The 16,596-nt window shown below is 46.5% G+C and overlaps 1 protein-coding gene across 3 annotated transcripts in view; it reads left to right on the top strand.

Annotated features, from left to right (window-relative positions):
- UBE3B (ubiquitin protein ligase E3B) overlaps window positions 1-16,596 on the top strand; it is a 143,104-nt gene that overhangs the window by 30,676 nt on the left and 95,832 nt on the right. For all 3 annotated transcript variants that reach the window (XM_063913237.1, XM_063913235.1, XM_063913236.1), the window contains exons 9-10: window positions 8,262-8,344; window positions 15,889-15,994. In XM_063913237.1, the coding sequence (XP_063769307.1) occupies window positions 8,262-8,344; window positions 15,889-15,994 (189 nt within the window). The remainder of the gene's footprint in view (window positions 1-8,261; window positions 8,345-15,888; window positions 15,995-16,596) is intronic.

Here is a 16,596-nt window from a genome sequence, read left to right as displayed (position 1 = left end):
AGAGGTGTGTGGTTGTGGAGTTTGGCACAGAACTATTAAAACCTGACTCCTCCCCCCTCTAACCCCTCCCATCTCCTTCCTGTCTAGCCAGTACCTCAGTTTTTGTTTTGTGCCTGTGGAGTACAGACACAGATTTTTTTTCTCTGAAGATTTTAGTTAGGTTTTTTTCTTATTTTATGATTTGAGTGCCTAGTCCCTGTATACAGGTGACAGGTACTACTAGAGTGGGGTTAGATAGAAGTCCCACTCTATAATCTGCCGCTGGAGGTCACCATACTTCGGTCACTGGGGCTGGATTCCTATTTCTAAGAAGTCGGCAGTGAGAAGGTACAGGATAGACACAATCTGTCTCTGACAGTATTGGTCTATCCTTCCCTATATCTTTCTATATTTTTCATATAGATATATATATTTGATTTTATTTTTATTACTTGAGTGTCCCCCCTCCATCCCTCCCCCCCCCCAACCTCCCGCACAAGCATTTATTTATTTCTGCTACAGGGGGGTCACCTCTGAGTAGCCCGGGAGAGTGTTGAGTCACTCCCTGGGGGTTTACTAGATGCTGCCGAACAGAGCCGCTGTAAGTAGCGGCGCGCGGGAGCCACTACCGATCGAGCCGCTGTACATAGCGGCGTGCGGGAGCCACTGCTAGAACAACAGATGCTGTAGGTAACGGCACCCGGGGGCCGCTTCCCGAAGAGACACGCTGTATGTAGCGGTGCGCGGGAGCCGCTACCCGAACACAGAATCTGCAGACTTCCGGTTATAGCGCGCCTATGCTGAGCTACCCGGCGCTTACTTGCTTCAAAGAAGGGATTCCCGCCCTGCACTACCTCACACACTCTGATCCAGCGTCTACAGAGCCGGGCGCCATTTTCTCCAGAGGCAGTACGGGGGACGCGGTGCAGCACACAGCACACAACTTGGAAAATGTTTCAGTACTACTCACCCTGTTTATTCAGGGGGGATCACCTAACAGCAAGTATACTTTGGGGGCATTGTGTTATTCTATACAGAGATCTGTGGTATAGAGGGACCTGGGTTCAATCCTAGTGTCACCTAGAGGATTTCTATTAAAGTTAACAGTATTTGTTTCAATATAAATTACACAGTATGCTTCACAATACTGTCCACTACTCTACTGTGTTTATAGTTCTTTGGTAGTGCATTTGTTTAAAAAAAAAAAAAAAAAGACAGATCTACAAGGGGGAAGACACCCTCGGGGGTTTAAATTGCCTGCGTACAATGTGAACGGACATGTTCTGGTGCATCTGGGGTGGTCCAACAGGGAAGTTCTGCGGACCTGTCTCTGTGGACTCAAAAAATATGGGCACATGTATTACTAATTTAACTCAATCCCTAAACAAGTTTATAAACTCTGCCGGCAGTTTTTCTGATACAACACGGCCACAACCGTTGCCCGCTATAACTTTATGGGGGAGGAGTTGGAGTCATTTCCATGAGAAAATGGGGACGTAGACCCAGAGTGGGACGAAGTTTCGGTCTGGGAAAGTGATTGGTCTAATAGCTCAGGTGTTAGTCTGACGGATGGTGTCTATCAGCACTCTATTACTAACAGGGATATTTTAAAGGAGCCCTAACTTAAGCCGGTTTCTCGTTCCCAAGTCCCTCAGAAGTTAAAATTTCTATATTCTTTTACAGAAAACAGCCCCAAAGGTAGACGCTTCCATTTTCCATTTAGCAGGAGCTACGGCTATTCCTTCGGTACAGTCGGTGACATTGAAAGATCCTACAGATAGGACGATGGCAGCAATGCCTAAATCTGTTTTCTTCATCACGATTCTAGCTGGCGCTTGGATCCTCAGGGCCGCGGATGACTGACTAACACAGATCATATCTGGAATGCAGTCTGACGATCCATCAGAAGACATTCAATTAGCAGAACAAATTTCGGCTTACTTATGTGGGTGAGACCTTGATTGATTCTACTACGCGGCGCTCCCGTATTTCTGCCTTGACAGTGTCAGCAAGACGGTCTCTTTGGCTTCGGGTTTGGAATGCCGATTGTGACTCCAAACAGACCTTGGCGGCGGTACCCTTTGAAGGTGAGTTCTCTTTGGGTCGGAATCAAAGAAGATTATTTCAGCTACTACAGAAGGGCAGGAGCCCCTTTCTTCTGGCGGTTCCTCCAAAACCGAATACTACAAGGGATCATTCCTTTCATGTACAGGACAGCGGTAGTTCCATTCCTTTCGTGCTGTCTCCACATATCCATGAAAAGAGTTTCAGAGGTGGAAGTAAACCTTCCGACAGACCTACTGCATGACACCGGAGGGAGCAGTGACGGTTGGGACTCGGTTACTACAGTTCAACGAAGGGTGGCTCCTGTCGAAACCAGATAGGTGGGTGACGAAGGTCATATCCAAAGGATATACGTTAGATCTCGAGGAACCAGTCCCATATCGTGTGTTCTTCTCTTCTCTTCCAAACGGTCCCTCCAGATGTCGAGCTTTTCATCATGCAACAGCCACTCTTCTACGAAATGAAGTAAAATTTTTCTAGTTCCCACTCCGCAGAGAGGTCGGGGATTGTACTCGTGGACAAACTAGACTGTTAGTTTCAACAAAAGCTCAGAATGGACTCCATCCACTCGATTATCATCGCCATGGAACCAGGGGGATATTTGGCTTCATTAGACATAAGACGCCTATCTGCTTGTTCCTATTGATACTCTTCCCTTTGGCTTATCCACGGCTTCTCCGGTATTCACAAAGATCATGGACCATGCGGTGGCAGTGTCAGGAAGTCAACATTACTCTGTATTTGGATGATCTGTTACTCAGGATACCGTCAGAGTTGATTCTTCAACAGAACTTGCGTTTCACAATAGAGACTCTACAGCCATTCGGTTCAATAATAAATTGTCCAAAAGTCGTCTTGGCTTCCTTCTCAAAAAAAAAAAAAATAATAATAATTTTCTGGGACTCTTATTCGATACCAACAACCAGAAAGTATTTCTTCCTCAGTCAGGACATACAGTCCCGAATTTGAACACTGCGGCATTTACAGGTGGTTTCGGTTCTCCGATACATGCAGGTGTTAGACGAGATAGTGGCAACCTTCGAGGCAGTTCCATATACCAGGTTCATGCTCGACTCCTTCAGGCGCAGATTCTCATCCGTTGGACTCGTACAGGAACTTATCTCCACTTACAGCTGTTCCGCTTGTCGGTACAGACTTGTCAGTTGCTTTGCTGGTGGCTTTACAGCTCCAATTTAACAAAAGTTCAGTTCACATTTTGGCCTTGGGTGATGGTCACTACTGATGTCAACCTCATAGGTTGGAGTACGGCTTTTCAGACTCTTCAATTTCAGGGGTTCTGGGTCAGTCAAAGAGTAGAAGTTGCAGATCAACATCTTGGAGTTGAGGACAATCCGGTAGACACTACTGCAGATTCAAACCAGAGTACAGGGTCATCCAGTGCGGATTCAATCCGACACCACCACGGCAGTTACTTACATAAACAAGCAAGGAGACACTCGGAGCTGATCTGCCTTGACACGATCAGATTCTCCTATGGTCGGAACATTGGGTTCCGGCCAGACCCGCGATTCACATGCCAGGACTCGAGATCTGAAAAGTGGATTTCTTAAGCCATCACACGGTGCATCCGGGAGAGTGGGAACTTCACCGGGTGGGGTTTCTGACTCTAGTAGCCCGTTCTGGGATGCCCGATGTAGATCTGATGGCGTCTCGTCTCAACAATAAATTTCATCTCTACGGGTCGTGTACTCAGGAGCCTCAAGCAATTTTAATCGGCGCACTGATGGCGCTGTGGCACTTTCAACTGAGATATGTGCCACCACTTCCACTGATCCCAAGTCTGCTTCAACGCATTCAGAGAGACGGTCTTCCAATCATTCTGGTGGCCCCAGATTGGCCAAACTGACAGTGGTACGCTCTTCTGCGCACTGTGGTCATCAGGGAACCATTCCGACTCCCTCTGCATCCACATCTTATGATTCAAGGAACATCTCACCACCCAGTTTGGATCGGCTGGTTTTCTTAAAGTTTTATTCCCGTCCTGTTGTGTAAATTATGATTCATGCCGGTGGCTTCTGGAATTACCACAGACTGTGGCATATTTACATTGCTTGGTGTAAAAAGCGTGGTTTACTACCGGATTTGTTTAGAGTTCCTTGTCTGTTATTCTTCCTTTAGGAGGGTCTCAATAAGGGTCTGAGACTTTCTTCACAAATGGGTCAGGCTTCTGCCTTGTCGGTTCTTTTTCAAAAGAGACTGGCTATCATTCCAGACGTTCTCACGTTCCATCAGGGATTTCTGCGGATTTAACCACTTTTTGTTCCTCCGGTTATTCCCTGGGACTTTAACTTAGTCCTTACGGATCTACATTGAGCCTTTGGCGAACGTTCCGCTGTTGTCTTTATATAAAAAATTGCCTCCGCAAGATGAGTATCTGTATTGGAAGCTATGGTCTTGCAGACCACCCTTGTTGGTTTTTCAGGAAAATCGGGTGGTTCTGCGAACAAAACCTTCCTTCCGAAGGTTGTGTCAGCGTTTCATCTAATCAGGACATCGTCCCTTCAGCGTTTACTTCTTCATCGTCCCTCTAGCGTTTACTCCCTTTCCTTCCAGGGAGGATTCCCAGTTGACTTGTAGATGTCCTTAGGGCCTTACGGATTTCTTTATCTCGTGCGGATTCTATCCATCAAACGGATGCTTTGTTGGTTTTTGATTGATGCGTCCAAAACGAGATTGGACAACTTCCAAGTACACTATGGCTCGTTGGGTAACTTCGGTCAGCAAACAGTCTTCTGATGTTTCAATTCCTAAATCGATCCGAGCTCCTTCGCCTCGAGCTGTTGGAGTTTTTCTTGGGCTGTTCGCGGGGTTACATCTATAGAGCAGCTGTGTCGGACGGCGACCTGCTCGTCTGTGCATACGTTTAAACAGTTTTACAGTTTTCAGACTTTCGGTTTGTAGACTGCCTTTGTTGGGCGTCACTTTTTGCGGACGGCTATGCCGTCCCCGTCTCCCTCCTCTTATTAGCTTGCTTTGGGAAATCCCACAAGTAATGGCGCAGCGTCCCCCAGATGGATGAAAGAGAAAAGGTGATTTTTGTTACTTACCGTAAAATCTCTTTCTCTGATTCCATCTGGGGGACGCTGCGATCCCTCCCAGATGTTTGTCTGGTTTAACCAGTTAATTTTCTTTGATCTATCTCCTTTGGCTTGGCTAAACGTTAACTGAGGTACTGGCTAGACAGGAAGGAGATGGGAGGGGTTAGAGGGGGGAGGAGTCAGGTTTTAATAGTTCTGTGCCAAACTCCACAACCACACACCTCTAACCCACAAGTAATGGCGCAGCGTCCCCCAGATGGAATCAGAGAAAGAGATTTTACGGTAAGTAACAAAAATCACCTTTTCTTGAGAGGAACTCCAGGACTGTGCCAAGGCAGAATGCTGATATATCCGAAACTTGGTTGGGGAAGAGGTCTCTCGAATTATCTCTAAGGCAGAGGAAGCTTTGCCAAGCTTTGTACCAATTGGGCCAAACACTGGGGCAGATGTATTAACCTGGATAAGGGATAAAGAAGTGATAAAGCAGTGATACGTGCAAGGTGATAACGCACCATCCAGTCATTATGGTTTTGAAAAATGACAGTTAGGAGCTGACTGGCTTGTGCGTTATCACCTTGCACTTATCACTGCTTTATCACTTCTCTAGGCTTAACACATCTGCCCCACTGCGTCCAAAATCCGTTCCTCTTGTGACATCGCTAAGGGCTGAACACAATGACATGCTTGGAGTCATGAGTTCAAAATGAAGCTAGGGAGGTTTCCCTTTACCTACAACCGTGGGTCACATGTTAAGCTGCACTAGATATTTTGCTCAGGCTGATTCTAACAGATCAGTGGAAAACCATGCAGGAGTGTGCAACAGATTACTGTTCACCTCACAAGCTGTGCTGAAAGCGTCCACACCATATTGTCCACTCTGAAATTTTGTGTGACATTTTACACATGTTTAAAATGCCCCTGATGAAGCTCCACCACACCTAAGCCTGATGTTACTCTATTGATCAGTGTTAATAGAGGCAAATAAGACACAAAAAAGAAAGTACAAAAACACAATACCCAGAAGAGAAGTATAATTTGAAAACATACTTCCATTCAGCTGAGGGCACAGAGAGAGCAGAAGTTGCTGGCAGTCTCTTTATATACTGAACCTCAGCTGCATAGCTGAATAGGTTAGGAAGGAGAGGCCTTGGCTGCACAGGGTATACACCTGTTCTTCGGACCCAGTGTTACTGCAGCAACCATCCTGGATGATGGCCCCCTTTTGTTTTGTAGTGCCTAATGCAGGACAGCCATTGCTATTGCTGCCTACCTGACCTGGCATCTCTAGCAGAGCTGTGGAATGGTGAATGCCTAATGTGCCAGAGACATCCCAGGGAGTTTACTGCAGCTTTGCCCTGTCCCCCTCTACTGGCTACAGGAAGAAGACGATTAGGTTGCCACCTCTTCCTAGTGCTGCTGCATGCAATGATGGTGTCACCACAGAACCCTTGGATACCCACAAAGCTAATTATGAGGGACTGTCATTTGGAGAATTACATTGGGTAGATGTTAGCTGTGTGACCAGACTTTCACCTGATCACTCCGAAACTAAACAGTTTAGTGCTGTCAGTCGCTATTAGCCTGTATAGAGGTAGTAGTAAAAACAAAGAATTAATGACTGCAGTCATTTCTATAAAGGGGTCTGGGGCTATGTACCAAGCCTTGGAGAAAGATCAAGTGGATGGAGATTAAGGGTTCTATAAACTAAGCCTTGCATGGAGATAAAGTACCAGCCAATCAGCTCCTAACTGCCATGTACAGGCTGTGTTTGAAAAATGATAGTTTGGAGCCGATTGGCTGGTACTTTATCTCCATCCAAGGCTTAGTAAATAGACCCCTAAGTACCAACCAACCAGCTCCTAACTGTCATATTTCAAACACAGCCTGTAATACATGGCAGTTAGGAGCTGATTGGCTGGTATTTTATCTCTGTCCACTTTATCTCTCTAAGGTTTAGTACATAGTCCCAAAGGTGCACTAATCTACCACAGCAGCCTCATAAGTGCCCTGTCCTATGGGCACCAAAAAAAAAAAAGTGTCCAGCACTTCAGTATATTTAATGTGCCAATGTCCTGAGGGAGACTATTATCTACTGGATCTTATGCCCCCCTTTTGGAATGACAGAGAATGTATATTGCATTTAGCAGACATTTATCCATTGTTTTTCTGTTCTGCTTCTAGCAGTGTTTTCAACTTCAGGATCATTCGTTTCTTGTTTACTGTAGATGCTAGCGAATTAATATACCCATCTTAGCTTTATTCAGTACAGTTCATTTTATATAGGGGTTGGTTTGTTATACTTGGTACTGTGTGTGATAGATCCTTCATAACTGCAGCAAAACTGTACCCACACTATTACTGCTTAGTGTTTTGGCATTTTCTGGGCTAATAACAGTATTGATGTACTCAGAATAATTCACCTCAAACTAATTTAGTACATTATTAGTAAAATTAATTGTTTATAAAGTTCCACATACAGATGTGTCCTCTTCCATCTTGCGCATCGCAGGCTATAAGGCACGCCATAGCGTACAGAAAGCACATGGAGGCACACGGCCGCTGCGGGAAGCGGGGAGCGATGCTCCTGCTACCCAGACGTAAGGGGGAGGCAGGAGGTCTGGATTAATGTGGCCTCTACCCGGAGATATGAGTGCTGGAGCCGGCAGAGTCAGTGGCCTATAGAAATGCGGGCGATACGCTATTGGCAGCCTTTGGTAAGCTGCAAATAGCAGCAAAGGGGTTCACTACGATATGCCGGCATTCGGGCTCCCGGCAACCAGCATACCGGCGACGGGAGCCCGACCGCCGGCTTACCGACAGTATGGCGAGCGCAAATGAGCCCCTTGCGGGCTCGCTACGGGCGCCACGCTATTTTATTCTCCCTCCAGGGGGGTCGTGGACCCCCACGAGGGAGAATAAGTGTCGGTATGCCGGCTGTCGGGATCCCGGCGCTGGTATACTGTGCGCCGGGATCCCGTCAGTCGGCATACTGAAGACCACCCCAGCAAAGACGGAAAGGGGCACATCTGTATTAAATGAGTGATATAGTGATTATATTATTATAAGCACTATTATTACTATTAGTTCATTTTAGATGTAACGTATTTGATCGAGCTGTAAAATAAATAATTCTGAGTAGAAAAAACTATTTCTTTGCAGATCGTTCTCACCAATGGCTTGGCCCGATCTCGCCCATCTCTGTCCAAAGCCACCTTAACAGCCCTGTTTTCTCTGGCATTACGGTGAGAATCACATCAATGCTTGCCCACCTATGCCTTTTACTGGGGCAAAGTGGTTTCTGGCAGCTTTATCTATGACATTTGGGAAAGTAATTATTAATTGTGATGGTAAAGGGTGTAACATTAAATAACTCCCCCCCCCTGTAAATGTATCTGTCTATATAAAACATGGGAATTAGTGTAAAAGGGCGTGGTTGGATAGGATGGTTTTAATCTAATATTTAAATAGTACTTAATGTAGTTGGAGTATTAGATACATTATGATGTATGGTTCTGCATCAACAGATCTTGGCCTGTTTGGTCAGAGCCGGCCCTAACCAATATGATGCCCTAGGCAAGATTTTGGCTGGTGCCCCCTAGCACAACCGCTGTTTTCCGCCTCTGACCTTGCACCTCTTTCCCAGCACCATCACGCCTCACCCATAGCAGTCCTTATTTTGGTGTTTGTACCCCCTATATTTTAAATAGGAACAGTTCACACATTTGGCGCACAGCCCAAAAAGGGGTGTGTTTTTGCTGGCAAGGGGCATGGCCACACAATAGTAACCCCAATTCCAATTACGCCACACAGTACTGCAACGTTATTCACTTTTGATCATGCGATAGTGTCGATAATTCATATTACATCCCACAGTAGTATCACTTTACCTTAAACATTACTCCTCACAGTAGAACCCCTTATTCACATTGCATCACGCTGAATTGCTCCTTATTCACATTACACCACACCCTATTGCTCTTTATTCACATTAGACGACACAGTAGTGCCCTTTCTATACGCAACGCCACATAGTAGAGCACCTTATACACATAATGCCACACATTAGTAATGCATTTATACACATAATTCCACACAGTAATGCCCCTTACACATATGCGACACATTATTAATGTCCTTATAAACATAATGCACCTTACACATTATGACAACCTTTAATAATGCCCTTTTACACATAATGTCCCTTACACATATGCAGCACATTATTAATGCCCTTATACACATAATGACACACATAGTGCCCCCTACACATTTGCTGCACATTATTAGTGCCCCTATACACATAATGACACACATACAGTAGTACCCTGTTACACATATGCCGCACATTATTAATGCCCTTATACACATAATGACACACATAGTGCCCCTTACACATATGTTGCACATTACTAATGCATTTTTACATGTCACAAATAATGCTCCTTACATATATTCCGAACACTACTGCACAACCAACCCACTCACATGCACACAGCACTCACACTTCCACTAACACTGTGACCTCTGCCTCTGCTTGGATACAGATGTGTCCTCACAAATCTTGCATCAATGCTAACGTCGGGCACCTTTTTTTTATGAAAATGCATCTAATTTGCTATGTGGCTAGGATGCACAAGCAGCTTCTGCTGATTAAAGTGATGTGCAGCATGCCTATATACTGTGTGAGACCGTGGCTGTATCTGCATATGAAATCCTACACAGAATATAGGCATGCCGCATATCATTTTAATCAGCAGAAACTGCTGATGCCCCTAGGCATACCAAATGCCCTAGGCAATTGCCTAGTTTGCCTATGGCCGGCTCTGTGTTTGGTACTGCTGCTGGATGTAGCTTATTTTGGTGATATGAGTATACTTGGTGATATTGAGCTTGTGTGAACGTATTATGCATTTCACCCCTGATTTTCTTTTTTGTTACTTCTACTGCAATGGGTATTAATTCCCTTTAGTAAATATTTTTTGGGGGTTCCTGGAACTGATTTGTCTACATACATAAAATGTTATTTGCATAATTTTATATTTAATCTAGGATTTCTGTCTAATGCAGACATATATTTAGCTTAGCTGACTGACTGAAGCTTTTGTTTACTAACTTGGTTGCAATGGTATTTTCTCTGACGTCCTAGTGGATGCTGGGAACTCCGAAAGGACCATGGGGAATAGCGGGCTCCGAAGGAGGCTGGGCACTCTAGAAAGATTTATGACTACCTGGTGTGCACTGGCTCCTCCCACTATGACCCTCCTCCAAGCCTCAGTTAGATCTTGTGCCCGGCCGAGGTTGGATGCACACTAGGGGCTCTCCTGATCCTCTAGAAAGAAAGTATAGAATTAGGTTTTTTATTTTCAGTGAGACCTGCTGGCAACAGGCTCACTGCAGCGAGGGACTAAGGGGAGAAGAAGCGAACCTGCCTGCTTGCAGCCAGCTTGGGCTTCTTAGGCTACTGGACACCATTAGCTCCAGAGGGATCGACCGCAGGCCCAGTCCTTGGTGTTCGGTCCCGGAGCCGCGCCGCCGTCCCCCTTACAGAGCCAGAAGCAAGAAGAGGTCCGGAAAATCGGCGGCAGAAGACATCAGTCTTCACCAAGGTAGCGCACAGCACTGCAGCTGTGCGCCATTGCTCCTCATACACACTTCACACTCCGGTCACTGAGGGTGCAGGGCGCTGGGGGGGGGCGCCCTGAGAAGCAATAATAACACCTTGGCTGGCAAAAATACCACAATATATAGCCCCAGAGTCTATATATGTGGTAAATACCCCTGCCAGAATCCAGAAAAAAGCGGGAGAATAGGCCGCGGAAAAGGGGCGGAGCTATCTCCCTCAGACACACTGGCGCCATTTTCTCTTCACAGTGCAGCTGGAAGAAAGCTCCCCAGGCTCTCCCCTGTAGTTTTCAGGCTCAAAGGGTTAAAAAGAGAGGGGGGGGCACTAAATTTAGGCGCAATATTGTATATACAAGCAGCTATGGGGGAAAATTCACTCAGTTATAGTGTTAATCCCCACATTATATAGCGCTCTGGTGTGTGCTGGCATACTCTCTCTCTGTCTCCCCAAAGGGCTTTGTGGGGTCCTGTCCTCAGTCAGAGCATTCCCTGTGTGTGTGCGGTGTGTCGGTACAGCTGTGTCGACATGTTTGAGGAGGAGGCTTATATAGTGACGGAGCAGATGCCGATAAATGTGATGTCGCCCCCTGTGGGGCCGACACCAGAGTGGATGGTTAGGTGAAAGGTATTAACCGACAGTGTCAACTCCTTACATAAAAGGGTGGATGACGTAACAGCTGTGGGACAGCCGGCTTCTCAGCCCGCGCCTGCCCAGGCGTCTCAAAGGCCATCAGGGGCTCAAAAACGCCCGCTCATTCAGATGGCAGACACAGATGTCGACACGGAGTCTGACTCCAGTGTCAACAAGATTGAGACATATACACAATCCACTAGGAACATCCGTGACTTGATCCCGGCAATAAAAAATGTGTTACACATTTCTGACATTAACCTCTAAAAATGGGTTTTTATGTTTGGGGAGAAAAAGCAGGCAGTGTTTTGTTCCCCCATCAGATGAATGAATGAAGTGTGTGAAAAGCGTGGGTTCCCCCTGATAAGAAACTGGTAATTTCTAAAAAGTTACTGATGGCGTACCTTTTCCCGTCAGAGGATAAGTTACGCTGGGAGATATCCCCTAGGGTGGATAAGGCGCTCACACGGTTGTCAAAATAGGTGGCACTGCCGTTTTAGGAACGGCCACTTTGAAGGTACCTGTTGATAAAAAGCAGGAGGCTATCCTGAAGTCTGTATTTACACACTCAGGTACTAGACTGAAGCCTGCAGAGCGTGCTGCTGCAGCGTGGTCGGTGACCCTGTCAAACATACTAGTTTGCTAACATGAGAACATATTAAAGACGTCGTCTTATATATGAGGGATGCACAGAGGGATATTTTGCCGGCTGGCATCCAAAATGAATGTAATGTCCATTCTGTCAGGAGGGTATTAGAGACCTGTCACTGGACAGGTGATGCTGACTTTAAAAGGCGCATAGAGATTCTGCCTTATAAGGGTGAGGAATTATTTGGGGATGGTCTCTGGGACCTCGTATCCGCAGCAACAGCTGGGAAGAAATATTTTTACCTCAGTTTTCCTCACAGACTAAGAAAGCACTGTATTATCAGGTACAGTCCTTTCGGCTTCAGAAAAGCAAGCGGGTCAAAGGCGCTTCCTTTCTGTACAGAGACAAGGGAAGAGGGAAAATGCTGCACCAGTCAGCCTGTTCCCAGAATCATAATTCTTCTCTCGCTTCCTCTGAGTCCACAGCATGACGCGGGGGCTCCACAGGTGTAGCCAGGTACGGTGGGGGGGCCGTCTCAAAAATTTCAGCGATCAGTGGGCTCGCTCACAGGTGGATCCCTGTTTCATTCAAGTAGTATTTCAGGGGTACAAGCTGGAATTCGAGATGTCTTCCCCCCGCCGTTTCCTCAAATATGCCTTGCCGACAACTCCCTCAGGCAGGGAGGCTGTGCTAGAGGCAATTAATAAGCTGTATTCCCATCAGGTAATACTTAAGGTGCCCCTACTTCAACAAGGACGGGGTTACTATTCCACACGGTTTGGGGTACCGAAACCGCATGGTTCGGTGTGACCCTTTTTTATATTTAAAATCCTTGAACACATACATAAAAAAATTCAAGTTCAAGATGGAATCGCTCAGGGCGGTTATTGCAAGCCTGGACGAGGGGGATTACATGGTATCCCGGGACATCAAGGATGCTTACCTGCATGTCCCCATTTAGTATCCTCGCCAGGAGTACCTCAGATTTGTGGTACAGGATTACCATTACCAAGTCCAGACTCTGACGTTTGGACTGTACATGGCACCGAGGGTGTTACCAAGGTAATGGCCGGAATGATGATACTCCTTCGAAAAAGGGGAGTTTTTAATGATCCCGTACTTGGACAATCTCCTTATAAGGGCGAGGTCCAAGGAGCAGTTGCTAGTCGGGGTAGCACTATTTTGGAAAGTGCTACAACAGCACGGTTGGATTCTAAACAGTCCAAAGACACAGCTGTTTCCTACGACACGTCTACTGTTCCTGGGGATGGTTCTGGACACAGACCAGAAATAAGTGTTTCTCCCGGAGGAGAAAGCCAAGGAGCTGTCATCTCTAGTCAGAGACCTCCTGAAGCCAAAACAGTTATCGGTGCATCATTGCACGCGAGTCCTGGGAAAAATGATAGCTTCCTACGAAGCAATCCCATTCGGCAGGTTCCATGCAAGAACTTTTCAGGGGGACCTGTTAGACAAGTGGTCCGGATCACATCTTCAGATGCATTGGCTGATAACCCTGTCTCCAAGGACCAGGGTATCTCTACTGTAGTGGCTGCAGAGTGCCCAAGAGGGCAGCAGGTTCGACATACAGGACTAGGTCCTAGTGACCATGGATGCCAGCCTTTGAGGCTGGGGGGCAGTCACACAGGGAAGAAGCTTCCAGGGACTTTGGTCAAGTCAGGTGACTTCCCTACATAAATATTCTGGAACTGAGGGCCATTTACAGTGCCCTGAGTCAGGCAAGGCCTCTGCTTCAAAACCGGCCGGTCCTGATCCAATCAGACAACATCACGGCAGTCGCCCATGTAAACCAACAGGGCGGCACAAGAAGCAGGATGGCGATGGCAGAAGCCACAAGGATTCTCCGATGGGCAGAAAATCATGTGTTAGCACTGTCAGCAGTGTTCATTCCCGGAGTGGACAACTGGGAAGCAGATCTTCTCAGCAGACACGACTTCCACCCGAGAGAGTGGGGACTTCATGGGGACTTCATCCAGAAGTCTTCCAAAGGATTTTACACCATTGGGAAAGGCCACAGGTGGACATGAAGGCGTCCCGCCTCAACAAAAAGCTATAAAAGATATTGCGCCAGGTCAAGGGACCTTCAGGCGATAGCTGTGGACGCTCTGGTAACACCGTGGGTGTACCAGTCGGTTTGTGTTCCCCCCTCTGCCTCTCATACCAAAGGTACTGAGAATAATAAGAAGGCGAGGAGTAAGAACGATACTCGTGGTTCCGGATTGGCCAAGAAGAGCCTGGTACCCAGAACTTCAAGAAATTATATCAGAGGACCCATGGCCTCTGCCGCTCAGACAGGACCTGCTGCAGCAGGGGCCCTGTCTGTTCCAAGACTTACCGCGGCTACGTTTTGATGGCATGGCGGTTGAACGCCGGATCCTAAAGGAAAAGGGCATTCCGGAGGAAGTCATTCCTACGCTGATTCAAGCCAGGAAAGATGTAACTGCAAAACATTATCACCGCATATGGCGGAAATATGTTGCTTGGTGTGAGGCCACAAAAGGCCCCAACAGAGGAATTTCAACTAGGTCGATTTCTGCATTTCCTACAAGCAGGAGTGTCTATGGGCCTAAAATTAGGCTCCATTAAGATACAGATCTCGGCTCTGTCGATTTTCTTCCAGAAAGAATTAGCTTCAGTACCTGAAGTTCAGACATTGTAAAAGGAGTGCTGCATATTCAGCCCCCGGTTGTGCCTCCAGTGGCACCTTGGGATCTCAACGTGGTGTTGAGTTTCTTAAAATCACATTGGTTTGAACCACTAAAAACCGTGGATCTAAAATATCTCACGAGGAAAGTGGTCAGGTTATTGGCCTTGGCTTCGGCCAGGCGTGTATCAGAATTGGCGGCTTTGTCATATAAAAGTCCTTATCTGATTTTCCATATGGATAGGGCAGAATTGAGGACTCGTCCCCAGTTTCTCCCTAAGGTGGTATCAGTTTTTCACTTGAACCAACCTATTGTGGTGCCTGCGGCTACTAGGGACTTGGAGGATTCCAAGTTACTGGACATAGTCAGGGCCTTGAAAAATTATGTTTCCAGGACGGCTAGAGTCAAGAAAATTGACTCGCTATTTATCCTGTATGCACCCAACAGGCTGGGTGCTCCTGCTTCTAAGCAGACTATCGCTCGCTGGATCTGTGACACGATTCAGCAGGCGCATTCTGCGGCTGGACTGCCGCATCCTAAATCAGTGAAAGCCCATTCCACAGGGAAGGTGGGCTCATCTTGGGCGGCTGCCCGAGGGGTCTCGGCTTTACAACTTTGCCGAGCTGTTACTTGGTCAGGGGCAAACACGTTTGCAAAATTCTACAAATTTGATACCCTGGCTGAGGAGGACCTTGAGTTCTCTCATTCGGTGCTGCAGAGTCATCCGCACTCTCCCGCCCGTTTGGGAGCTTTGGTATAATCCCCATGGTCCTTTCGGAGTTCCCAGCATCCACTAGGACGTCAGAGAAAATAAGATTTTACTCACCGGTAAATCTATTTCTCGTTGTCCGTAGTGGATGCTGGGCGCCCATCCCAAGTGCGGATTGTCTGCAATACTTGTAAATAGTTATTGCTAACTAAAGGGTTATTGTTGAGCCATCTGTTGAGAGGCTCAGTTGTTTTCATACTGTCAAACTGGATATAGTATCACGAGTTGTACGGTGTGATTGGTGTGGCTGGTATGAGTCTTACCCGGGATTCAAAATCCTTCCTTATTATGTCAGCTCGTCCGGGCACAGTGTCCTAACTGAGGCTTGGAGGAGGGTCATAGTGGGAGGAGCCAGTGCACACCAGGTAGTCATAAATCTTTCTAGAGTGCCCAGCCTCCTTCGGAGCCCGCTATTCCCCATGGTCCTTTCGGAGTTCCCAGCATCCACTACGGACTACGAGAAATAGATTTACCGGTGAGTAAAATCTTATTTTTTGTTTGTTTTCTCGCAGTCCTGTGGTGGCAGCGCAGTTTTCTGACAATCTTCTCCGCTCATTCCTGGTCAACATAATGTCTGTACCGGCTCTGATTTCTCACCTTTCTATCCTTTCTCCAGATGTAAGTTGATTTTACAATTGACTAACTACATTATGCAATGCAATGTAAGGTATAGTGGAATGTTTTTCCCATAGAAAGAACATTGGGCCTAATTCAGACCTGATCGCAGCAGCAAATTTGTTAGCTAATGGACAAAACCATGTCCACTGCAGGGGGGGCAGATATAACGTGCAGTGAGAGTTAGATTTGGGTGGGTTATATTGTTTCTGTGCAGGGTAAATACTGGCTGCTTTATTTTTACACTGCAATTTAGATTTTAGTTTGAACACACGACAGTCAAATCAAACTCTCTCTGCTCATGTTATATCTGCACCCCTGCAGAGCACATGGTTTTGCCCATTAGGTAACAAATTTGCTGCTGCGATCAGATCTGAATTAGGCCCATAGTGCAGTGTTTTCCAACTGCAGTCCTTAAGGACCTCTAACAGTGCATGTTTTCCAGATCACCTAGTGTTCACTATAGCATCCTGCACCTAATCAGTGAGAAAGACATATTTTAATTTTGAAGGGCAACATTTTATATGTGAAGTATTACTACAGCTACTCTAGCGAACACTTATAAAATTATGCCCTTAAAATTAAAATATACCCTCCTCACTGAT

Source organism: Pseudophryne corroboree, chromosome 1 (assembly GCF_028390025.1).
Source record: "Pseudophryne corroboree isolate aPseCor3 chromosome 1, aPseCor3.hap2, whole genome shotgun sequence".
NCBI lineage: Eukaryota > Metazoa > Chordata > Amphibia > Anura > Myobatrachidae > Pseudophryne > Pseudophryne corroboree.
This window is presented reverse-complemented; position numbering and strand designations above follow the sequence as displayed.